A 26,222-nucleotide genomic window follows, 5' to 3' on the forward strand; every position below is an offset into this window, starting at 1 on the left:
TAATAATAATAATAATAATAATAATAATAATAATAATTTCCTGATTTATCCATGACCTCACACAGTTTTACAACAGACGTCCACAACACACAGTCACCGTTTCAGTATATTGCCATTACGTCTGCCCTACGCTGGTGATCTCCTGCATTCTTGCAGCTTTATGGGCACCAATTGCTTTGGTTCCCCATCCCTAGGAAGGAGAGGGAGGTGAAAAGCACTCTGAGCGTTTATGGCTTTCTACAGATAACACAATAAACCCCACATTTTCATTTATGTTTACTGCACTGGAGTTAACAGCTACATTCAATTAGGAGAAGTGACTGGGAGCCTTCCGATCCATACTGTGCTACATCATCAGCTTCCAGCCTGTTAAATGCAAAATTAATATGGTCTCCTCTCTCACATCCCACCCCCCTTTATTTAAAACACAAGGGCAGCCTCAGGGCTTTTCCCCCCAAGGGGAATTCACGGGAACTCAGTTCCAGCACCTCTGAGGTGGGCGCAAATGCCATTCCTGTTGAATTCCAGCACCTCTTTTTCTAGAAAAATAACACAGGGCAGCCCGTATGTAACAAAAAAGGAAAAAGCCTCTGCCATAGTTATTTCCACGTCCAGATTATGCATACTGAAATTGTGATAATGAATCTTGTAATGGATTATTTTCCTTTTCAAATGAAGGACGCTGAAATAATGAACTACGGCAATCATCCATTAGTAAAATGTGAATGAGGGCTAAACAAGTAACTTTCCTAGATAAATGTAATTGATCATTACTGCGATGCTATTATACAGTAGCTCTTTTTAATATCATTCATTTAGCTACTTATTGCTGTGGTTGAGATAAAGTATTGATTTTTATGTTTTTTCCCCTCCTACAGGCAGTTCTCAAAACCCAGCTTCTTATTTTTGTTTATTGAACAAACTGCCTGCCATATTTAGCAGCTGAGAGGTTGCCGGCCAATCAGCACATCTTCCCAGGGACCCAAATTTAACCTATTGGAGGCCAGAGTTGTTTTCAAATGGCTCTTCCAGAGACCCATTAAGTGTGCGTTTTAATTTATTAAACATTCCGCTCTCAAATCATTTAAGCCTCTCCCCCCCCCTTATTTAAATAAAGCGCCTTGGCCCTTGAACACTAGCACATTAGTAAACACCTACAACCTGCAGACACTCTAAATATTTCTCTTGTCAACATTTATCTTGTTTAAATTGAGCTAAGGGGAGAGAGAGGGGGGAAAAAGATGAACTAAACAAAAGTCACTCTGCTGCCCACTTCTCAGTCTGGACATCTTTGTTTAAGCTTTGACTTGGCTTAAATGAACGAATTAATATTGACAAAAACATCAACTAAGCTAATGAGTTGTTAGTTAAGGCAATAAACATGTCACATTAGAGTCAGCGCAGTGAAGAGGTAATTAGCCCTAGAAAAGCTCCGCTGATCGGGGCTGTTGCGATCCTTTGCTCTTAACCTTTGAGTCCATTATCTAGTGCAGGATGAGCAGTGTCTATGCTAATGCAAATCTGCCAATACATTGGCCTTGGTACAGTAGCCAAGGACTGCATTAGCAAGGCCGTGTGATGGCTGGCGCCTTCCTATTTACCCAGTGTCTATTAACAAGTTTACATAATAGATCAAAGGATTACAATATGCTATATATGCCGATGAATCTGCAAAATAATGCAAACAATAATGGCGCAGCACAGAATAAAGCTGGTTAATTGGCAGCTGTTTACCGAATGAGCCGACTATCCTTGGGAACTTTTGGGCAATTTGAGTCTTCCTTGCTATGGTTTTTGATTACGTCCAAATAATACCCGAGTGTTCCTTTCTGAATGGAATTTGGAGGGGGAGGGGAGAGATGAATTTCCCCAGAACTAATAAATGTTTAGATTAAAAGATTTGTATATAGTCCCCTGGGACACAGGTGGCGCTGTGGGTTAAAGCCTCAGCGCCTAGGGCTTGCCGATCGAAAGGTCGGCGGTTCGAATCCCTGCGGCGGGGTGCGCTCCCGCTGCTCGGTCCCAGCGCCTGCCAACCTAGCAGTTCGAAAGCACCTCCGGGTGCAAGTAGATAAATAGGGACCGCTTACCAGCGGGAAGGTAAACGGCGTTTCCGTGTGCGGCTCTGGCTTGCCAGAGCAGCGATGTCACGCTGGCCACGTGACCCGGAAGTGTCTCCGGACAGCGCTGGCCCCTGGCCTCTTAAGTGAGATGGGCGCACAACCCCAGAGTCTGTCAAGACTGGCCCGTACGGGCAGGGGTACCTTTACCTTTACCTTTATATAGTCCCCAATTTAATTACAAATCCTGTAAAGTAAAAGGAAGCGTTAACCCCTATAGATTTAATCAGTGCAACTTCAAGAACATGGCATACAGATTTCAGTCATTATCTTCTTCAGTGAAATTATTAGCAACAATTCATTATGCCAAGCTTTTTTTTTTTTTAAAAAAAAAATATTTTTATTAGTAATTTCAACATAACATTCTATCAAAAAACATATCATCCTTAATCCCCCCCCCATTTCCCCCTCCCTCCTCCCCCAAATATAACCCCCCCTCCCCCCGACTTCCCTCAGCTCCTCTCTCTGGTTTATCAACATACAGTGGTACCTCGGGTTAAGAACTTAATTCGTTCTGGAGGTCCGTTCTTAACCTGAAACTGTTCTTAACCTGAAGCACCACTTTAGCTAATGGGGCCTCCCGCTGCCACCATGCCGCTGGCACACAATTTCTGTTCTCATCCTGAGGTAAAATTCTTAACGCGAGGTACTATTTCTGGGTTAGCAGAGTCTGTAAACTGAAGCATATGTAACATGAAGCATCTGTAACCCGAGGTACCACTATGTTATTTTCTGCATGTTACAAAACTGTACAGATCCTTAATTTATCTATCTAGATGTTATCAATGAGAAGTTTGTGAATGTTTATTCAAAACCTGCCAAAGAGTCCAGTTCATTTTGTTGTTTCTTTAAATACTTTGTAAAGGGTTCCCATTCATCTTTAAAATCACAGTTATCCTTGCGTGTCAAGGTCCCCAGGTCCACCCCAATAACTCACACATCACACAGAAATTTTTGTTTAAGATTTTTGGCATAATTTTGGCCACAACTTTATTAAAATACAAATTTGTGAGTGGTTGCGTAGGCATTGGTTGCGACTATCTGCCCCCACCATGGGGGACAGACTGACATTCCGCACGATGCGAAAGTCAGAATAGGGGAATACACTTGGGGGTTAAGCGGAGCAGGGAACCTGCCCTCACCCCAAATGCAACCAGGAGCTCATTGCTATGGCCCGAGCCCCCTTGACAGAGTAGACAAGCAATAGTTAGCCCCCAATTCCTTTAATGGAATCCCTTGCAGCAGCAGCATTAGAGGGGCAGGCACAGCCAATCCATGCCCCTCAACCAACCAAACCATAAACCAATGCCTAACCGCGAACCTTACAAGTTGTGACGATTTGCTACGCAGTAGGCAAAAACCAAATGGCCCCAGCCAATCAGCCAGATGGACAAAATTCCTACCAGGCCCCCGCTCCAAAGCAGACGACCCCATGACAGGCATAGCAAGGTCAAAGCGAACAACCCTATTCTAGGGAGGGAGGGACGGGCAATCCGATGCACGGGCGAAAAGAGGAAGCCCTAGCCTCGTGCAAGGAGTTTGAGTATTTCTGGCTGTCAATCAATAAATGGCAACATTAACTTCTTCCCAACAACAAGGGAAGCCCCAATCGCATCAGTGGCCAACAATCAATTAGCCCGCCCCCCAACTTTGGAGTGTCCTGGCGGCCCCCACCGCAACACGTGCTCTCCATGAAGGAGAACACGCTTTGTCACAGTGATCCTTGTCAATCACAGTTATCCTTGTATGCCAAGTTTTAATGAAGCAAAATATGGAGAGCAAGGTAAGTCTGCAACACCTCTGGATTTGGTACTTGACTACACAGTCTCTCTCTCTCTATAAACACCCACCGACATCTCAGTCATCTGAGGGTTGAAGTGCACAAGAAGGGTTTGCACGGTTACTTCTGAAAGCAAGAGCTGAAACATGGAATCTCCTCCCCTTTCATAAAATCCAGTAAACCACCAATTTGCTTAAATGACTTACGGATATTCCCAAGGTGGCTCGCCAAAAGTTAAAATTACAGCAAAACAAAAAACAGTAAGATAAAACAATTAAAGCCGGAACATTTTTAAAAGCTACAACAATAAAAACAACAATAGGCAGCACAAAAGCAGCACATATAGGAGCAAAGTAAAGCATGTGACCCAAGGGTTATGTCGCTGTTAAGTTTCTCACCCCTGTAAACAGCAGCCAGTAAACTGGAGTGGGGACACTGAAGATTGTCGCACAATGCCTCCACATCAAATGTTTTAGTTTGACACTATAGGGAAGGGAATTAGAAAGGAGACAAGGAGCTGCTGCTCTTGGCCCAGCCATATAACCTCTGTAATCATAGAAGCTTTATATAGAAACAATGCTGAGTCAAACTCTTCTCTGCTGACCCAAACTTTTATAGAAGGGATGGGAAATTTGTGGATCTCCAAAAGCTGTTGGACCACATCAGCCCTAACCAGCGCGGCCAATGGTCTGGAATGATGGGACTTGTGGTCCAACACTGGGAGTGTCACAGGTTTCTCCATCCGTGTCATATATACAGTGGTACCTCGGGTTTGCTTTTCAATTATGGTGCTGGAGGAGACTCTTGAGAGTCCCATGGACTGCAAGAAGATCAAACCTTTCCATTCTTAAGGAAATCAGCCCTGAGTGCTCACTGGAAGGACAGATTGTGAAGCTGAGGTTCCAATACTTCGACCACCTCATGAGAAGAGAAGACTCCCTGAAAAAGACCCTGATGTTGGGAAAGATGGAGGGCACAAGGAGAAGGGGACGGCAGAGGACGAGATGGTTGGACAGTGTTCTCGAAGCTACCAGCATGAGTTTGATCAAACTGCGAGAGGCAATGGAAGACAGGAGTGCCTGGCGTGCTCTGGTCCATAGGGTCACGAAGGGTCGGATACGACTAAACAACTAAACAACAACAACATCTCAGGTTAAGAACTTAATTCATTCTGGAGGTCCGTTCTTAACCTGAAACTGTTCTTAACCCGAAGCACCACTTTAGCTAATGGGGCCTCCCGCTGCTGCTGCGCCGCCAGAGCATGATTTCTGTTCTCATCTTGAAGCAAAGTTCTTAACTCAAGGTACTATTTCTGGGTTAGAGGAGTCTGTAACCTGAAGCGTCTGTAACCTGAAGTGTCTGTAACCCGAGGTACCACTGTACTCCATATATCAGATATCTTTCATACCAGCCTACACCAAACCACATCCTACTGACAAACTCTCCAGTTCAAATGCAGTTCAAAGCCTGGTTGTGTTAGCTTTAGTCATGGTGGAAAAGACCCTGATGTTGGGAAAGATGGAGGGCACAAGGAGAAGGGGACAACAGAGGATGAGATGGTTGGACAGTGTTCTCAAAGCTACCAGCATGAGTTTGACCAAACTGCAGGAGGCAGTGGAAGACAGGAGTGCCCGGCGTGCTCTGGTCCATGGGGTCACAAAGAGTCGGACACGACTAAACAACTAAACAACAACAACATCTCTCAGCCATGGGAACATCTGGTGAGAGGGTACTCAATCCAGGAAGAGGCTGTGGGAAACAAAGCTCACAATCCCAGTCTCTTTACTGCAGTTGAGAAGACCTCCCTCGCTTCGCTAAGCCCTAGCCAGCCTATTTCCTATAATCCTCTAGAAAAGTAGTTTTAACCTTTGCTGATTTTTGTCGCTATCACCTAAAATGAAACTTAAATATGTGCTCATAAGTGCAAATATACGAGATAAAATCTTGACGCTTTGAACCCCAGGGGAAGACTCCAATTGATTTCAAGATTTCACCCAAAGCCCTTTATGTTCTACCAATGAAATTAATAAAACAGTAAGAGATTACTTTATTACTTTAATTGTTTTATTAAAAGAGGCTTAAGATCCGTCTCTTTATTTGCCTGCCAGCTTTTTATGGCTTTACTGTAAAAAGGAGCAAGGGTATACGTTTTAAAGGTGGCTTATCCCATCTATGCTACAAGAGCATTACTGGGAAGGCTTGCAAATGAAGATTTCTGGTGCATTTTCCCCCTGAAATATTGTAAACAAATATTGGGGCTCAGTGAAGAATAAAATGAAGACAAATAGGATGCTAGCAATATGTTTTTCAAAATCCTGCTCCGTTAATCCTGCTCTTGTATCATGAATGGGTCCAAAAAACAATTGTTTGCTGTTACGGAAGGCCTGCGAAGGTTGAACTCCAATCACTACTGTAGTCAATTAGCTGTTAAAGAAGTCCTTTTATTTACAGAGCGGGGGGGGGGGGGACGACTCTGAATACATTTAGACCCAAACAAGGAGCCCAGATTTAGAACATTTTCCTCAAGGAGCGAAAGAAAATAAGCCACAAGCACTAGGGAACATTAACAAAGTTGTCAAGTATATGAATACTACGTTAGCCTTGGTTTTCTGTACTTTCTAATGGAGATCCTTGTAAATGGAACTGTGCAGGATGACCATTGCATCACTCAAACAATGACATATGCTGCTGACTCACTCCCCGCCCCCCTTTTCAGATTCTGGATACAGTGGTACCTCTGGTTACGTACTTAATTCGTTCCGGAGGTCCGTTCTTAACCTGAAACTGTTCTTAACCTTTAACTAATGGGGCCTCCTGCTGCTGTCGTGCTGCTGGAGCCCGATTTCTGTTCTTATCCTGAAGCAAAGTTCTTAACCTGAAGCACTATTTCTGGGTTAGCAGAGTCTGTAACCTGAAGCGTATGTAACCTGAAGCGTATGTAACCCGAGGTACCACTGTACTTTCAACTGGAGAGCAAAAGAAGGGGGGGGGTTAAGTTAGCTGGGGTTAAGGCTGAGAGGAGAGCTTTAAAGCAGAGCTAGGTATTATAAGAGAGTCAGAACTGTCAACAAAAATAGAAGACCAATGCCTCTTGTTGCATTTTGTGTGACCATGCAACCACTGAAGGGGAGAAGTTTGTGGAAACATGAAGTGAGATGTCAGATTATTGCCATGCTTCTTGTTTCACCCTTGAAGACAGTTGGTCACAATTCTTCTGTCTGCATGGTATTAACTTGTCTCCTTTAAATGCAATGGATCCAAGGCAATTAGTTATTTTCAGTCTGTTGTGGGATTCAATATGTATCCCCCCCCCACACACACCTCAGGTAGCACAGTACAGATCCTCAGCATTTTTTGCATAAGGAGTCATGCATTAGTTTATGTTGCCTGCCCTGCCTCCATACACCATTCCTTGGAATGTATCAATTCAGACAGTCTTCCCAAACACTAACTGGCCCAGCCTCTCAGAAAGAGAGCCAGATATTCAGGAGAGGTCAAAGATGAGCCCATGAATCAGCTATGCCATAAAAGAGGCCCAGTATCTACTTAGTGACTGCCAGGAGCAAGGAGTTGGAAATCACCTCTTTTCAAGAAGTCTGGGCAACTTCTTTTCCTTCTCCATTCTTGCCTTCTTTGCTTATGTTGACCAAGGATGTCAGAAAACAGGAAGTGGGCATCCCATTTTATTTATTTATTTATTTATTTATTTATTTATTTATTTAATCTCCAAGGAGATTCTGCAAATACTCGTGTCTGTGTTATATAAAGACATTAGCACATGGGAAGTTTTAGGTAGCTGGGAGTCATATTGGTCAGGGAAAGGGAACAGATATATTTGGCAAATTTATATGATTTTTATAGAGTGCAATTAGCATATGCAGTTCTGTAAGTAAGCTCCCAGAGGAGCTAATTTGCCTTCAGTGGTACAGAAATCAAGAGCAGAGAATGGGAACAAAGCAAAGAAAATGCCGGCAAGTCGAAGCCTATACACATTTTGGAGTCCGTCAACAATTCCTGGGAGAAGAGAATGGACTGCCCATTTAAACATATGGCCATGAAACATGGCAATGGAAATTTGTATTTACATATGAAATGAGTGCAGAGCCTCCAAATGCCCATATTTTCCAGGGACAGTCCCAGTTTTACAGAAGCCGTCCCAGTTTCTAATTTGATCCCAGACCCAGAATGTCCCACTTTTCCTTAGGACATCCCTATTTTCATTGGAGAAATGTTGGAGGGTATGGAGTTATGCCACCCCTGAGCCAAGGAGATAAATAACTGTGCAATATTTAGAAGACATCTGAAGGCAGCTCTGTATAGGGAAGTTTTTTAAAAAAAAAATATGTTTAATGTTTTATTATGTTTGTTATATATGTTGGAAGCCGCCCAGAATGGCTGGGGAAACTCAGTCAGATGGGTGGGGTATAATATTTTAGGACGTTCTTGCTTTCATTTGAGAATGTTGGAGGATATGCGAGTGCCGTTTTTTAGCTTTGAGAAAGCAAACACGCAAGCAGGGCATTACATCTTTGGATCTGCCTCTTCTCCCTGGCCAGCTGAAATTGTTGGTAAACACTCTGCCCAAGGTATCACCACTAAAGCAGATCAAGACATTGGCAGAAAGGATCAGGCCTCTTTCAGCAAAGACCCTGAGGCTTTGGAACAAGCCTGCCAGATGAGGCTCACTATTGTACTTCATTGTTTGACATACTATGATTTTAAAATATATATATCTTATCTGCCAGAGTTTGTAAATAAAGCTGGGTTTTTTTAAAGAAGAAAGAGTTAGAGCGATGAAAAGGAATATTCTGCCAATCAGTTCTGCCAAGAATTTTCATGGTTTTCAAAAACATGTTCCCAAATGTCTACCTGTGAACCTTTGAGTGAGCTGATGATCCATATGCATTTTTAGATAAAAACAGAGGTCAACGTCAGTGAGATCTCTCAATCACAGATGCTAAAAAGAAAATAATTCCAGCTATTTTTTAAAGAAAGAAAGAAATGCATTTGATCTCGGTAGATGGGAAATCAAGATATTCAGCAATTTAAGGCTAGCGACAAAGCATGTTGATGCAATGCTGCTGACCTAGACGGAGAGGGAATGAACACAGCTGCTTCATCAATAGTTGTACATGATAGCAATGGGAGGGCTCAACATGTAAGATGGCAGCAATCAACTTGTGTGTGTCATCTTTTATAGCATTAAGGTGCACATGGTTCCTTCAGACCTGTGGATGCCTTAATCAAATATACAAGGATGCAGAAAGCAGCAACATCACTCTCTGGGCAGGGATGGGAGAACAATACACGTGCACATTTATGTTATACAGGCAATAAAATGCATTTAAATCAGCCCAATCGCTAATAAAATTGCCCACAAAGAAAGAGAAAAGAATTAGAACAACGGGTTTGCCAATCTTCTCCGTCTAACTCTGGCCTAGTTAAACTGACCTAACAATGCTATTTTTCTTCCTCTCAAAATCTGCAGTGGGTGAATCAAATGTGAAAGCAAGATCAATTCCGTTCCAAGACAGTAAATGAGCTTTAGCTCAGTCTTGTTTCAATTTATGGAGAGAATCCAACTATACCAGCTTTAAGTGTATTCCTAGCCCAGCTATGAAACTATATTAAAGTGCTATGGAAACAGTAAACAATTGTTACTTTCCACCCATATTTGTTTATAATCTAGAAGTGTGCAACAGAAATAACTGCGACCCTCCCCCCCAAGCATGAATCAGATTTTATATCTGCATTTCTAGTTAAAATTAATTTCACAGGGCTATTAAAATGGTCATTTACCTCAATATTTAAAACAGTATATAATTAGAACTGCAGCAAAACCTGATAGCCTGTTAAAAATCAGGAATGTAGCATTTAGCATTTCCCCATGTGAATATTAACTTCAGTGTGCTGTAATTATCTTACCGTGTCAAATTAATATAAATGTTTGTACTGTAAGTTACAAACTGAAAAAATGGACCACTGAAATAAATAAATTAACTACTATTAACTTCAGCAGAATATGAACTGTACCACTTATATTTAACACCTATCAACCATATTCTATCTTACATTGAAACTAACATGTCTGAATCCTAAACCAGAGTTCTGTTCTCAATGCTATTGCACTTACAAGAAGAAACTCATATTCAGCAAACAATGTTATTAGCGTCTGTTTCAAGTGACAATGGAGTGCACCTCTGAGGGTGAAGTCAAACTAATGCGTCAGCAGCATCCAAGTGACTTCCCCGGGCCCGGCACAAGCCTGGGCAGTGTGTATGGAAGTCCTGGGCTGCCCAGATGGCAAGACCTCCCACTCAGCCTTGCTGATATGGTCCAAAGGAAAGCAGAGCAATATGTTGGGTACCAGCTTGGCTGCAGGAGTTGCTGGAAGGAGGCGTTCAAGGCACCGTTCAAACATCTAGGGCAACCAAAATGGTCAAAGGCCTGGAAACGATGCCTTATGAGGAACGGCTAAGGGAGCTGGGCATGTTTAGCCTGGAGAAGAGGAGGTTAAGGGGTGATCATAGAATCATAGAGTTGGAAGAGACCACAAGGGCCATCGAGTCCAACCCCCTGCCAAGCAGGAAACACCATCAGAGCACTCCTGACATATGGTTGTCAAGCCTCTGCTTAAAAACCTCCAAAGAAGGAGACTCCACTACACTCCTTGGCAGCAAATTCCACTGTCGAACAGCTCTTACTGTCAGGAAGTTCTTCCTAATGTTCAGGTGGAATCTTCTTTCTTGTAGTTTGAAACCATTGCTCCGTGTCCGCTTCTCTGGAGCAGCAGAAAACAACCTTTCTCCCTCCTCTATGTGACATCCTTTTATATATTTGAACATGGCTATCTTATCACCCCTTAACCTCCTCTTCTCCAGGCTAAACATGCCCAGCTCCCTTAGCCGTTCCTCATAAGGCATCGTTTCCAGGCCTTTGACCATTTTGGTTGCCCTCCTCTGGACACGACGTTCCAGTTTGTCAGTGTCCTTCTTGAACTGTGGTGCCCAGAACTGGACACAGTACTCCAGGTGAGGTCCGACCAGAGCAGAATACAGTGGCACTATTACTTCCCTTGATCTAGATGCTATACTCCTATTGATGCAGCCCAGAATTGAATTGGCTTTTTTAGCTGCCGCGTCACACTGTTGGCTCATGTCAAGTTTGTGGTCAACCAAGACTCCTAGATCCTTTTCACATGTACTGCTCTCAAGCCAGGTGTCACCCATCTTGTATTTGTGCCTCTCATTTTTTTTGCCCAAGTGCAATACTTTACATTTCTCCCTGTTAAAATTCATCTTGTTTGTTTTGGCCCAGTTCTCTAATCTGTCAAGGTCGTTTTGAAGTGTGATCCTGTCCTCTGGGGTGTTAGCCACCCCTCCCAGGGTGATAGCCATGTTCAAATATATAAAAGGATGTCACATAGAGGAGGGAGAAAGGTTGTTTTCTGCTGCTCCAGAGAAGCGGACACGGAGCAATGGCTCCAAACTACAAGAAAGAAGATTCCACCTAAACATTAGGAAGAACTTCCTGACAGTAAGAGCTGTTCGACAGTGGAATTTGCTGCCAAGGAGTGTGGTGGAGTCTCCTTCTTTGGAGGTCTTTAAGCAGAGGCTTGACAACCATATGTCAGGAGTGCTATGATGGTGTTTCCTGCTTGGCAAGGGGTTGGACTCGATGGCCCTTGTGGTCTCTTCCAACTCTATGATTCTATGATCTTAGGGACTCCACTCAGGATTTGTGTAGGGTTTACTCCTTAGGCTTTTCTTCTCCCAAAGATATCCCACAAGGCAGCGGAGGTTTAGCGTCAGAGTTTTCCTTCTCCTAGATAGCCTAGCTTCCCAGGTTGACAAGCTCCATCTGCCCCTAACTTTCCTCAACAGCACGTGCAGAAGGCAAACCTTTAAAATGGCTCTAATGCAGTTGCTTTGAACACAGTAGACAATGCTTATGCCCATAGTGTTGGAGAACCTGGTATAATAATAATAATAATAATAATAATAATAATAATAATAATAATAATAATACTTTATTATTTATTATTTATACCCCAGTTTATACCCAGAGTTTCCCCAGCCACTCTGGGCGGCTTCCAATCGAGTGTTAAAAACAATACAGCATTAAATATTAAAAACTTCCCTAAACAGGGCTGCCTTCAGATGTCTTTTAAAGATAAGATAGCTACTTATTTCCTTCACATCTGAAGGGAGGGCGTTCCACAGGGCGGGCGCTACTACCGAGAAGGCCCTCTGTCTGGTTCCCTGTAACCTCACTTCTTGCAATGAGGAAACTGCCAGAAGGCCCTCGGTGCTAGATCTCAGTATCTGGGCTGAACAATGGGGGTGGAGACACTCCTTCAGGTATACAGGATGGAAACACTGTTGGAGCATGCTCCTGTCAGTACAGCAAGCCCCCTTGAGGGAACACATCTAATTAATTTCAAAGCTGACCTTGAAGGTGGGACCAGGCACAATGACAAATAGGGGATCACTTCACAAAGTGGAAATACTGTTTGGAATCCCCCATCTTCACCATAATTTGTAATTATGGAAACACATGATGTAGCGCCATCACTTCACACGCTTGTCACCAACGCTATCCTAGCAGCTAACGTTGTGGATCTCCCTTGCAGATCTCTTGGGCTCCGTATGGCTCTATTCAATTTGCATGAGTCCAGTCCCTGATGTATGATGGTGTCAATTCCAAATTCTCTTTTAATCTGCCTTGGCCCCTGTCTTCTCAGCGCTTGCAGAGTATCTGGCTGTGATTGGGAAATGTATGATTGTTGATTGGGGCTTAATGCAGGCAAGTTGATTGGGGCTTAATGCAGACAGGCCTTTCCCATTGCTCAGAGACACCGCAAAGCTTTCACTGGGGCTTGGTCAGTTACCAGGGTTAAACCTTTAATGGGCGTGCCTGATTTGTTGCGTCCATTGTGTTTTAAACTGCATTACATGTGACTCAGGCATGTTAGAAATAAACAACACATTTGGAAAACGCTCAACATCCACACTACCCAATAATAAATTTTGAGACATGACACTGACTGAGTTGAAGTGCAAAATGCTCATCATTAATAGGTATATTGATGGCACATGGTTGGAAAAATACACTGCTTTAATGACCGAACAGAGTATTTTCATATTCAGGACAGAAGAGTCATTCAGATTTATCAGCCCATTAACTTTATAAACATAGCATTAGCTGCTGCTTAGGTGTGATGTGGTGAATTTGTAATGAGAAATTCTTTACGTGGCATTTTATAATTAAATATCTCATGAACCATTTGTAAGGTCAACAGAGATTAATGTGAGATGTCAGGCAAGGTCACTGCGTGAATTCCTAAAGAATCACATCCTTCCTTACAGAGCAGAAATATCACAATTAATTGGCATTAAAAACAACAGTAGCAAGCATGTGATAAGAGTTTTACATCTTATCATAGTAAATCAATGATACGTATCAAAATGAGCTACTTTCTAATTGTTATTGCAATTTAAACTGCTGGAGGGACAATACACAGTTCGGCTGCAGACTCTTTCCCCCCGCTCATTATTTTAGATCAGGCATCCTGCAACTTGATCATACTAAGGTTGTGTTTTCACTGAGGATGATCTGAATTTCCACAATATTTGTGTTTATTCCTCCTCCTAAGAGCTTAAAGTGGTTTGCATTTGGTCCTTGGGAGAGAGGACCAGCTCAGTGGAAGAGCTCATTTTTGGGGAGCAGGGTTCTACACGAGATCCTGGAAAGATGCTGCTGTTCAAAACAGGCAATACTGAGTTAGGAGGATCGATGATATGACTTCAGTTTCAGATGTTCTGTGTGATCTCCCAGCGTGGCCAGACTGGCTGAGAGAGGGGTCATCAAAGGACAAAATAGGTGGTGGCAGAGACATTACCCTGATGAAAGGTGGGACATTAAGCACCATACAAGAAGGGGGGTGGAGTTCCTCCCCCAGTGATGTGTTAGTTAGCAAAAGACAATAGCAGAGTTGGGAGGAAGAGGTTGCCAGGGGACATGATACAGAGGACTTCTTGAACCTTCAAGAGAAGGTACCCTCAAAATCAGCGTTCAGCACCTACCACCTTCTTGAAATTCCACCACCTGAGGTGTCTGTGGTGCTAAAACCTCTCTGAATAGGTCATATTGCCTTCTTCAGGCTCTGAAGACTTCAGCTAAGGTTCTAAAACAGGCAGGGACCCTTTATGAGTAGAGGCTCTACTCCCCAGGGGCGGGGCTAGCTGCCAATCTTACTGTTCATTCTGGGTTTCCTGGTTGCTGAAGTAAACCCATAGCCTGTTTTCACCTTTTGTTTTGCCTGACCTCACCTATCTGGACCTACTTTCTCCTTTATCTACTTAGCCTTACTGTAACTTCATCTCTGCTTGACCAGACCTTGTTTACTGGATCCTGGTGTGTCTCCTTTTATCCCTGGACTTTGTGTCTACTACATACACCCGCTCAGACTAGATGTTCACAATCAGCACTTAGGACAACCCTAGTATTGAAATTGTTCATAGGGAAGGATACCACGTTTTCTTCACTGCACATACCAAGGACAGATCTTCGTGGTTTGCCAAACAACTAAGTCAAGATGAAGCCAATTGTATGAGGGATCCCTTCACATGACTTGGTTGTGTACACGTGGCAAAAGAGAAGCAACACAATTTTGGGGATGGGGAGGAAAGGTCACCTGAATCCTCCTTTAATTAATTCTTCAAACAGGGGCTAATCACTACAAGTTTTTTTTTTTAACATCAAGCAATTATGAAGACCAGAATGACAATCCATCTTCTGAATTCTTAGCAGTACTCAGGGATAAGAATAAGCATTCAAGTATTTATGGTTTGCGTGCTGAAACTCGTTTACAGAATGAACATGGTCTACTACAAGTATTATCCAAAGTTCACATGAGATAAGGGACAGCCAATATTTTCAATCCCAAAGGGACTTGCGGTATCATATATTTGCAGTTGTGTTGGAGAGAGAGAGAACTTCTGCTCCTCCTTATGAGGGAGCAGCACTCGAGGGAAAAGGCAAAGGGGTCAACAAATGTGATTATAGAGAGGCAACACTCAGTCTCTCAGAGAACTACAATTAATGATAAGTAACCTCACTCTGTCAAGATGTTCTTTGTGCATTTCCATTGTGGAGGAAGAACTTGGATGGCAGTGTGTAAACCTCAACAAAGCAGACAATAAGCATGGAAATGCAGGAGGTGAAATGCAAATCTCTGAATTAAACCTCTACCGCCTCTTTTTTTCAGCAGAGATACTGTCAAAAAGACCTTTTTTGGGTGCTAATGGTGACATAAAGGTTCTGATATTGCAATGAAAGCACGTTAAGATACACTGGTGTTCAGATACAAAACATAAAACAAAGTAAAATAAAGTTTTTCCAAGAAGCCAAGCCGTATATTATATTTTGAAAATCGTAACAGGAAGTGCACCGATTTAAATTCCCACTTCAGATTTCAAAAAATATTAAAATTCATGGGATGAATGTGAGGGTGCACAGAATATGATGACAGAGCAGAATGAAGACTTTCCAGTGAAAGTTGTTCCCATCCTACCTTTCACCTTCACTTATTGACAATGGCAAGAAGGGAGGTGTGGCAGTCATGGGTACAGTGTGGCCCATACAAAGAACACAGAAGGATTATTAGAATTGTAAGGCTGGATTTAAACTCAGCTAAATGGTGTCTGCATTAAGAATTAAGCATGAGACAAAGGTATATCTGGAAAGAAAGTATACACAAGACCCAAGAGCACTCAGCCTTATTAGATTCAATGCAATGAAAGAGTATTACTGTAACCTTTAGGAATTCATCCAAGGCCACTGGTTTGTGGAACCATTCTGGTAATCACCTACAATATTCATAAACTAGGGGAATAAAAAAAATGAGTAACTTCTCAGAGGTTTGGATGGTCACCCAAAGCATTTTTTAATAATTAACTTTACATTTCAGTTTTGCTATTAAGACATCGCTAGTAAAAAAAAGTGGGATTGTAAATTCTTGATCCAGCTCCCCCGCAAAGATAAAAGGAGCAAAGTGAGAGCTGCAGAAAAAGGACACGAAAAAATCGCTGCAAAAAAGGACATGAAAGCATTCCATGAAAACATGGAAGGGGTAAATGAACAAAAAGAGGGGTAGTCCAAAAAAGACAGCGCTGCCTGAGCTAATGGCGACAAACTAGGGACAAATTTAGGGGGGGAACAAGTTGTTGTTGTTTTTTAAGGCATTTTAGAGTGGTCTTCCAGGATCAGTTCTAAGAGTACTAAGAGCATGTGAATAGATCCTGTGTTTGGGTAGCAAAGATAGGTTTTCAACAGCTCCCAGATATGCACACACATATATATGGGGCTATGATCATTAAAGGGACGTGGGTGGCACAGAGCCTTGGACTTGTCGATCAGAAGGTTGGCAGTTCGAATCCCCGTGACGGGGTGAGCTCCCGTTGCTCGGTCCCTGCTCCTGCCAACCTAGCAGTTCGAAAGCACATCAAGTGCAAGTAGATAAATAGGTACCGCTCCCGCAGGAAGGTAAATGGCGTTTCCGTGTGCTGCTCTGGTTCACCAGAAGCAGCTTAGTCATGCTGGCCACATGACCCGGAAGCTGTACGCTGGCTCCCTCGGCCAGTAAAGCGAGATGAGCGCTGCAACCCCAGAGTCGGCCACGACTGGACCTAATGTTTTACCTTTACCTTTATGATCATTAAACAGTGTCTTAGACCTGTGGCCCTTCAGAACCCTTGGAAGTTCCTTGGGATGAAATAGTCTAAAAGCAAAAGCTTCCGTTTTGGATTTCGTCCTCTGGTGCATGGAGGAAGAGAGGGGTGGTGGCGTGTGTGTGAACCAGTGGCTCTCTGCATCTTGGTTCTCATGGCAGGAAGCCAGGCTTTCCCATTGTTACTGAAATGGGCCATATAACAGAATACAATAGCAATACATATTTCGCTATACAGCTTGCATCAAGGGGGAGTGGGCAGAGAGAAACTTACATGTATGCCTCGCCAAAGAATAGTTGGATCCACCACTCGTTGAGCCAAACCCTTCGGGAATTTGGCTAGAGCTGCGCGGCCTGGTCAGCAACTTCGGAGGTTCAATTTCCGCTCCAAACTCTGCTCCAATTACTCCTAGCAGAACTATAGCAGTAGCTTGCTTTCGCCTCTCTTCGTACGACATAGATATTTTTTTCATTTGCGGAAATCCAGACAGAGAACCTGAAACACAACACAAAGAGCATTAGGACAGGTGGTTCATAAACTGTTCTAACTCCAGCAACTCTGGTGGTCCTTTCACTGTTCAAAGAATTTAAATACACGCCTTATGACTCCTTTTATTATTCTTTTTTTAAAAAAGTGGTGTAGTAGCTACTGCCTTGTTCTCCTAATACTTGCTGTGCAACCAATGAAACACATGGTATAGGTCTTTCTCTAGGGTGGTGCTCCAGCAGTTGTCTTAAGGCGATGTATAATAAAAACAACTGAAAACAGTTTTTTAAAAAACAGTAAATATTTTTAAAACAAAACTGAAACCATCCAAAATAGTAACTCGTGGCAAAGACTTATTTATCTACCTGGGAAAACCTGTCGGAACAAAAATATTTTCAACTGTTTCTGGAAGGTACAGATAGTGGACATCTCTCATATGCTAACAGGAATCCTAATCCAGAATGCAACAGTTAGACTGGTGCCTGAGAGTGGCTGCCAGGACCATATAAACACTGGTCCTAAAGGATCTACATTGGCTCCCAGTATGTCTCCAAGCACAGTTCAAAGTGTTGGTGCTGACCTTTAAAGCCCTAAATGGCCTCGGCCCAGTATACCTGAAGGAACGTCTCCATTGTTCAGCCCAGGCACTGAGGTCCAGCTCCAAAGGCCTTTTGGTGGTTTCCTCACTGTGACTGTGAGAAGTGAATTTACAGGGAACCAGGCAAAGGGTCTTTTTGGTAGTGGTACCCACCCTGTGGAACACCCTCCTACCAGAGTCAAGAAGATAAATAACTATATGACTTTTCAAAGACATCTGAAGGCAGCCCTGTATAGGGAATTTTTAAATGTATTGTGCTTTATTGTAGGGTACATATAATAAATTCATCATCATCATTATCATATTGCCCCAGTCACTCTGGGTGGCTCCCAACAAAATATTAAAAACATTTCCCTGGGCAGGGCTGCCTTCAGATGTCTTTGAAAAGCCAAATAGTTGTTTCACCAAATGAAATATATGGATTTATGTTTTCCTGCACTCCGTTATGGCAGTACATTATAAATGCTGGGACGTATTTATAACAAGAAAGGCTAGACAGTTACCCAACTGGAAAAGTTCCCTCTCCCTTGCATTAAGTTTCACTTTCTAGGTTACACTGGCCTAGGGGTCAAGGTCACAGAAGGGCTGGAGCATGCAATCCCTTGCTGCCTTAAAATACTTACTTTACATGGCTTCTGGGTCTTACTGTTAAGTCAAAGATGCAGACCCTAAAGCAGTTTACATTAGTGGATGAAATAATGCAAGAATGCGGTAGGCAAAGGAATATGAACAACGCAGCAATACTAGCAGGCTGTCTGCACCCCAGGTGGTCTTTACAAGAACTCTAACTTTAAGAAAGGATGGTCCAAGCGTGTTCTTCCCCCTTCCACCTCCCCATCACTTTTTCCTTCTGTTTCATGCCATTTAGACTGTACACCAGAAGAAGGCAGGGACTGTACTAGTTTTTCTAAGCTGCTTTGGGAGCCTTGTCAGCTAAAGAGAAGGACGGGAGATGACTTAAAGAAATAATAAATAATTATAAGCATGCAGGGCTGCATTTACAAAATTTAAGGACACTGCATGTTACCTATTTAAGTCATGCTCTGAAGAGATTCGCTGAAATTAATGGACAAGTCCACTGATTTTAATGGGTCTACTTGTGACTATGGCTCGCATATCACCCATGACTTCAACTGCATTTTGAGGTATAGCTATAACTTCTTCAATGCACCAGGAAACAGACTTGTGTATATTATAGCCAATGTACTAAAAGTCTCACTCTTCACTGCTACACTATCATGTTAAATCTCTTCTGAGAGAAATCAGAGGAGACCACTTGGTACTCACAGACAGAATTACAAGGTCTTGAGATTAACAAAGTGAGAATTAATAATAAAAAACGCTCTGCTACGGTATGCCCAAACTGCAGCAAATGAATTCTCTCTCTCTCTCTCTCTCTCTCTCTCTCTCTCTCTCTCTCTCTCTTTTAAAAGAAAAGGAAAAAAGAGCACTGGAACCTCTGTTAAGAAAACCGATTCCCAGTTCAGCTCTAGTTCTGATAGTTTTACACCCAAAGGAGTGGGTGGGGGTGATCTTTAACAATGAGAAGGAGAGGAGCTTTAAAAAAAATAAAAATCAATAGTCACCTTGTATGGAAAAAGAAAGATGAAAATGGACTCTACGCTAAGTGATACGTAACAATTTTAATCACCTGCAGTTTGTATATATATATAATCACTATCGTTAAACGCAACACAAACCGCAACCGGGGTCTGCCTAGGCAGATCCATTTTTTAATTCGCTTCCCTCAGAGCACAATGATCTGGAAGGAAACAACCACACTCCCCTCCCCTCCAGCCCCCACCCCACCCCAAGAAGCATGCTCCATAACAATAGTTCAAAGGAAAGCTCCATTCTGCAGTTGCACTGATTGTTCTGTCAGCTGACCTCTGCAGAAGGGAATTGCTAACCGCTGCCGAGCTCCTTAGCTGACAAATGAATGATCGCAGCTCCATCTATTTTCACTATGGCTGCCTCTAGCCCAGGTGCTCAGACAGAGAGCCCGGTGTGACATCTTAGATCAAGATGAATTGGCACAAACTCCTGATCCAAGATTGTTTTATACCATTTAATTTAGTTTCTTCCCCTGCTCGGATGAGCACAGCTCTGGTTATGGATTTCTATTCTAATGTACTGAAGCAAGCACTGAAAGAAGCCAATGAAGCAGATGCTGGAGCTGGGGGACTGCAGGGATACTGATCAATAGGCAAGGCATTGACCCCAACCACTCAGCCTCTGCAATGGTCACTGTTTAAAGAAAAGAACTGGGGTGGGGGAGAGAAAGCCCCACACATGTGCTGTTTCCAGTAGGAAATTAAACAACAGGGGCACTTGGCAAACTCCCCCCTCGAAAAACAAAAAGGGAGAGAGAGGAGCCCCCTCGTTGGCTCTTCCTTTTGTCTGATTAAAGCAAGCTCAAGTTAACCCTTCATTTTATCGGGATTCATTTAGGGCCAAATGCTTCTTTCTGGCGAGTCCAGGTTTAGCAAGGCAACCCTATGTTAAAACCTCAAGAAGCAAGGGGAAAACATATCAACGTGTTGACTGCCTTTTCCAGTTCTGCTCTAAGGATGCGTTTCTTTCACAAGAAGCGCCTGTCTGAAAGCACTTTGAGGCTCCTGACCCCCTTTTTCAAGAGATTTCAATGTTCTGCAGCCAGGCTTAAAAGCTGCAAGCGTTTTAGTGCCAGAAAGAGCAGAGGAAGTGGATTGGGACAAAGAGTTTTGGGGAGCTGATTAGCAACTCAGTTTACGTAAACTGAGCTATGTTAACTAGAGGACACTAGCTGACATTTTGTTCTGTGTAAGAGATTTAGGTGTGAAACTGGTCCCCCCCCCTTTACTGTCTTTTGAGTTATTAGGAGGAACATGCAATTAATGGCAACCCTTCCCAACAAATAAACTGACAGCCAAATGGGAGATTTTAAAATGAAATAATGTCTATAAAAGTTGTCCTCGCTACAAGTTTCATTTGTCTCGTGAAAATTTGGTATTTTCTCACAGCGATGTGCCTCCATTTAATCATGCTAAAGGGTGACACAGAGATCCATTTTCTTGACAGGACGGTTGATCACCCTATCACGGTGAGAAAATTAATAACCTCAAATAGCCCTATGTGGGGGGGAAAGACGCTACGCTGGGGAAGAAGGAAGGTTTCTGCATTTAAGTTGTAGAGATAGCACACTTTCTATGCACTAAGTAAATGGAAGTGACAGATTTCTTCATTATTTGCAAAATGGACATTTTGACTCCACATTTACAAAGGTTTCCAAGCACACTGACCGCGTACCAAAACCAAAAAGACAACAGCCCTACAGGAAATGGTCGACAACTGTAGCTGTATATTTTTCATCCCTAATCTGTTTAAATAAAATATAGGTAAAAAAATATCTGAAAAAAGTTTAAGCTGTTTAAAAGGTTGCAAGATATTGATTACTTCATTTAAAAAGCAGTCAGGGAGTGCAACCAAGAGGTCAGGATAAATTTAGCAGTTTGAAGCACTTTACTAAATAACTCTAAAGATCATGTTAATTGGCTTTGCACAGTCCTAGTGTAAAATTAATTTTATCCTATCTTACAATAAAAGGATTAAAAGACATATTAAGTTCTACAGGTTTAACTGGAACAGGAATCAATGGATTTGAATTAAGGCTAAAGGCTATTTTATGGGAGATGGACTACCCCCAGATACTTTATATCTGCTATTAGGCACATGATGGTACTCTTTTATTGTATTAGGTATTAAAAACTTGGAGGGGTAAATGCCATACCAATTTATTATTATAGAAATATGTCTTGGAATTCTGAGCAGGTGAGTTCTTTGGTTTCAGTCCACAGAATTTACTGATCCTCTGATCCTTTCATAACCCCTGGCACAACTGCAACCCTTACAGTGCTGTCCAAACTTTTTTCAAAAAGGGCCAGATTTGATGAAGTGAAGGACCATGAGGGCTGGCCAAGGGGCCAACCAAAGTTGTTCACCTTTTTTTAAGGATTGAAGCTGTTGATCTTTTTTATGATTTTACCCCCAAAATAAACTGCCACTGGGGCCGTTATTAAACCGACCGGAAGGCTAGATTAGGCCCCCGAAACGGACTTTGGACATGCCTGCCTTAATAGATAGACTGACCATATTATTCATGCTCTGATAACATCTTGTTTGGACTACTGTAATGCCTCATATATAGGGCTGCCTATAAAGTGTGCTGAGCAATGGAAAGCCCTTTCTAGAGAGGCTCATTTGGCACCTCTTAAGTTCACCTCTTAAGTTCAGCAGAGACATCACCTTGCCAACAAAGGTCCGTATAGTTAAAGCTATGGTTTTCCCAGTAGTGATGTATGGAAGTGAGAGCTGGACCATAAAGAAGGCTGATCACCGAAGAATTCATGCTTTTGAATTATGGTGCTGGAGGAGACTCTTGAGAGTCCCATGAACTGCAAGAAGATCAAACCTCTCCATTCTTAAGGAAATCAGCCCTGAGTGATCACCGGAAGGACAGATCCTGAAGCTGAGGCTCCAATACTTTGGCCACCTCATGAGAAGAGAAGACTCCCTGGAAAAGACCCTGATGTTGGGAAAGATGGAGGGCCCAAGGAGAAGGGGACGACAGAGGACGAGATTGTTGGACAGTGTTCTCGAAGCTACAAACGTGAGTCTGACCAAACTGCGGGAGGCAGAGGAAAACAGGAGTGCCTGGCATGCTCTGGTCCATGGGGTCACGAAGAGTTGGACACGACTAAATGACTAAACAACAACAAACAACAAGTTCTGGTGTAAAGACCATTTGCCTGGTTGACCAGTGTTTTGTCTTTTTACTCTCCTGGCTTTGGCTTTATGCAGCTACCACTGCTTGCTATGCTTTACTGTTTCAGCGTTTTATTATTTCTGTTTGGTGGTTTTAAGCAATGGTTCTTAACAGTCAACCAAGCTGGGAACACTCTGAATATTCTCTCCATGTTTTAATCCTAGTTAATTTATCTGGTTTCTTCCTATTCCTTGCAAAACTGGATGGACTTTCTGCTGGAACCCATATTTCTGTAAATTGGCGTCAATGTAAGTTTCGGTCCCTCAGAAAAAAATCCTTCTTCAGTCTCAATCATTGCTGAACTAGGAAGTAACAGACGAGGCGTTAAATGCAGAAAAGGTGTTGTCAGTGATGCGGTACATTAACTGTAATATTCAGGCACTGCTATTTGTCCTTTAATAATTCATGTAGATGTGGCACCATCTACTGACCTGAGCTATTGGAAGTTTACCGTGTTGTCATCTGTGAGGTGTTAAAATTCCTGTTGTGCCACTTTTGAGGCAGAGCTACACTTGGCCATCAGCTATATGTGCCTTGAATGAAGAGCACCAAACAGTACTTATAAAAATTTCAGATGCACCTCAGGATGTGCAAAACATTGATTGCAACTATGCCTCTCTTTCCCTGCCTGCTTCTCTCTCTCTCTCTCTCTCTCTGTGGCACAAACATTTCTGCTTTGCTGCATATCCCGTATTCCACCCACAAATCTCTTCTGTTGATATTAACTGCCTTAACATATTATATTTGTTCAAGAATTTCCACATGAGCTGAAAGAACTGACACAGCGCATCAAATGTTGAGCACAGTGAAGACTGTTAGGCAGTTTAGACTGTGAAGAAATTAAGTAGTAACGAACTTCCGTTTATTAAAAATGTGAAATCCCATGAGTTCTGATCCAATGACAGAACTTCCAGTGTGGCTCACAAAGCAAAGTGAGAGCACCACGGCATAAGAGAAAAGCAGCAATTAAAACAAAATGAAAGAAGTAGAGCAACAAGCAATTTAAGGGGAATGATTTGGTAAAAAGAATAACACTACCTTAACGTTTATCTAGCACATGTGTATGTACACACTCTTTACAACAACCTTGTAAGGTAGATGAGTATTATTATCATCATCATCTTGTCATTGTTGGCATCCATATGTCTCAAGAGACAATGGAGTGCACCTCTGAGGGTGAAGTTCGCAGCACTTAAGTGACCTCCCTAGTGTGCAAGCCTGGAAAGTGTTTACGGAGGGCCTGGGCTGCCCAGATGACAAGACCTCCCTCTTGGCCTTGCTGAAATGGTCAAAAGGAAAGCAGAGTAATATGTTTGGCACCAGCTGGTCTGCAGGACTTGCTGGAAGGAGGCATAGAAGATGCCATCCAACCGTCCTAGGGACTCTACTCCGGATTTGTGTAGGGTTTACTCCTTAATGCCTTAATAAATAATAATAATAATAATAATAATAATAATAATAATAAATTATATCCCGCCCTCCCCAGCCGAAGCCGGGCTCAGAGCGGCTAACAACAGTAAAATAATACAGCATTCTAAAATCAATTCATTATGAAATCAGTTCAAATCAAATTGATGGCAACCATTGGGCTAGAGTTCTGTGGAGATTGCCAAAGGAGGGGGTCTGGCTGTGCCCGGGTCAATGGCCTGGTGGAACAGCTCTGTCTTGCAGGCCCTGCGGAAAGATGTTAAGTCCCGCAGGGCCCTAGTCTCTTGTGGCCTTCTTCTCCTGAAGATGTCCCGCAAGGTAGCGGAGGTTTAGGATCAGAGTTTTCCTTTTCCTAGATATGCACTAAATGTCTTACTGCATTCAATGAAGTTTGCTGGAGTTCACCCTATACTGGAGTATTATGATTAGCATTGTGTCTGATCACCCTCCGTTTTTAAAATTTATATACAAACTTTAAGCTGAGCTGACAGCAAGCAGACTTCTGCTCTCAAATTTTATGGGGCTTAAAAATATTATTCATTCTCTACCTTCTTGGCCCCTAAACAGTTTCCCTGGGCACATCTTGTCCTGTTCCTAAGCCTTGACTACAAAAGCTGTCGACTTCCAACTGGGCATAATGAATATCCCACATCAGGAGTTGCAATGTTCGCAAAGATTCCATGTGAGCATTGAAGTCAATAGCTAGAAGGGGCTAACAAGAAATTGGTAGCTAATTTTAATACAATTCACACAGAATACTTAATTAAGAAAAATACCATAAATTATATATGTATTATTCTTATAGCACTAAAGATGTGTGAGCTTTTATAAAGCAACAAACTGACAAATCCTCAAGGAATTTACAGTCTAAAATTCAACGGAGGGGAAACAACAGCAAACAGGGAGAATAGGCACATCTGCAGGGTTACAGTTTAGTAGGGAATGTAGACTCAAAGGCTGCGCTAAATATTTATTAAGTTACCATATATGGTAGAAAGGATTGTAATGTTTTTTAAGTTCCCCTTTAATATGAAATTTTAAATATTTGTGTAATTCGCTCAGAGATCTTGGGATAGAGCAGAATATGCAACAGACAAATATGGGATTAAAACCATTTGCTCTTGGATGCAGTCAAAGAACAGTTGACCTCATCCGTTCCTTTTAATCACAGCACACAACACAGCACGGCCTTGCTTTAAACAAAGTTCAACATTCAAAGCTAAAAATTTGCTTCCATTTTTCAAGCAGCTGGAGCCAAATGTTTTCATAGTAGCTTACTAGTAATCGCAAGGATTAAGGTGCTGATTTTCTGCTGCATAGTTGGTGCTATTCTAAGCCAATGGCGTGTTTAAATCCACACCAATGAAATCAATACAGCACTGTTCTCTTCAAGGTGAGACCAAATAAACCTGTCTGAAGCTCTGAGAAATAGGCTTTGCAGCACACTTTGAGTGCTAAGTGCCTTTCAGTCCAGAGATCTGTCATTAAATAATCATTAGCCATCATTCATTCTTCCTAAAAAGCTTAACATCTAAACTTGTTCAGCATCCACTAAAGTATTAGTATAGACTACCAAGTATTCATTAGCTCGTAGGGATGTGGATACACTTAACTTTAACAATGTGCTGACATGCTATGGCACAAAGTGGAACAAGAGAGCCTAGCACACAATGCTCCTTGCTTATTGCTTTCAAGTTCCTTCAAATTGCTGTCATTACATGGAAGGGTTAAAAGAGCCAGCAAGCTTTTTTTTCTTTTTTTCTTTTTCCTTCCTTCCTTTATTTTTATTTTTTTGCTCACAGACATTCTTGTCAAGTTATAAAACTGCAAGTACGTCTATGGCTTTGCCATTTCGCATCCTGCCTTGTGGGTTGTTGTTGTTTTTCAAACCTTTCCTGGTTGGGGTTTTTCATTCATCTTTGGTGACAGCAGCAACATTTTCATAATTAATTAACATTTATCCGCACTGCTGTAATGGCAGTCACCTGTGTCAAGTTCCTTGCCGTGGGAGCAGACTTCTACACCTCTGGAAATTCATTGTAATTCACACAAAAAATAATCTAAGAATACTTCCGTTTCTAATTTCAATATATTGCGATTGCGGGATCCAGTCTTCGCATGATGCAGTGAACTCGACCAACATATAAATGTTATTGACACCACTACAGCCAATGCAGACAGCAGGCTTCTTATTCATTTTCTAGACACATACCTAATAATTTTATAGAAGTCAGGCTGTGCATAAGTGATAGAGTATTCACTTTTGAAAAGAAAC

The 26,222-nt window shown here is 42.3% G+C and overlaps 1 protein-coding gene across 1 annotated transcript in view; it reads right to left on the reverse strand.

The window, feature by feature from the left end:
* Positions 1-26,222, reverse strand: part of WDR7 (WD repeat domain 7) — a 226,909-nt gene that overhangs the window by 81,715 nt on the left and 118,972 nt on the right. Inside the window, exon 21 of the mRNA XM_079994680.1 lies at positions 16,905-17,126. Within this exon, the coding sequence (XP_079850806.1) occupies positions 16,905-17,126 (222 nt within the window). The remainder of the gene's footprint in view (positions 1-16,904; positions 17,127-26,222) is intronic.

This window comes from Podarcis cretensis (genome assembly GCF_951804945.1).
Source record: "Podarcis cretensis genome assembly, chromosome: 11".
Classification (NCBI taxonomy): domain Eukaryota; kingdom Metazoa; phylum Chordata; class Lepidosauria; order Squamata; family Lacertidae; genus Podarcis; species Podarcis cretensis.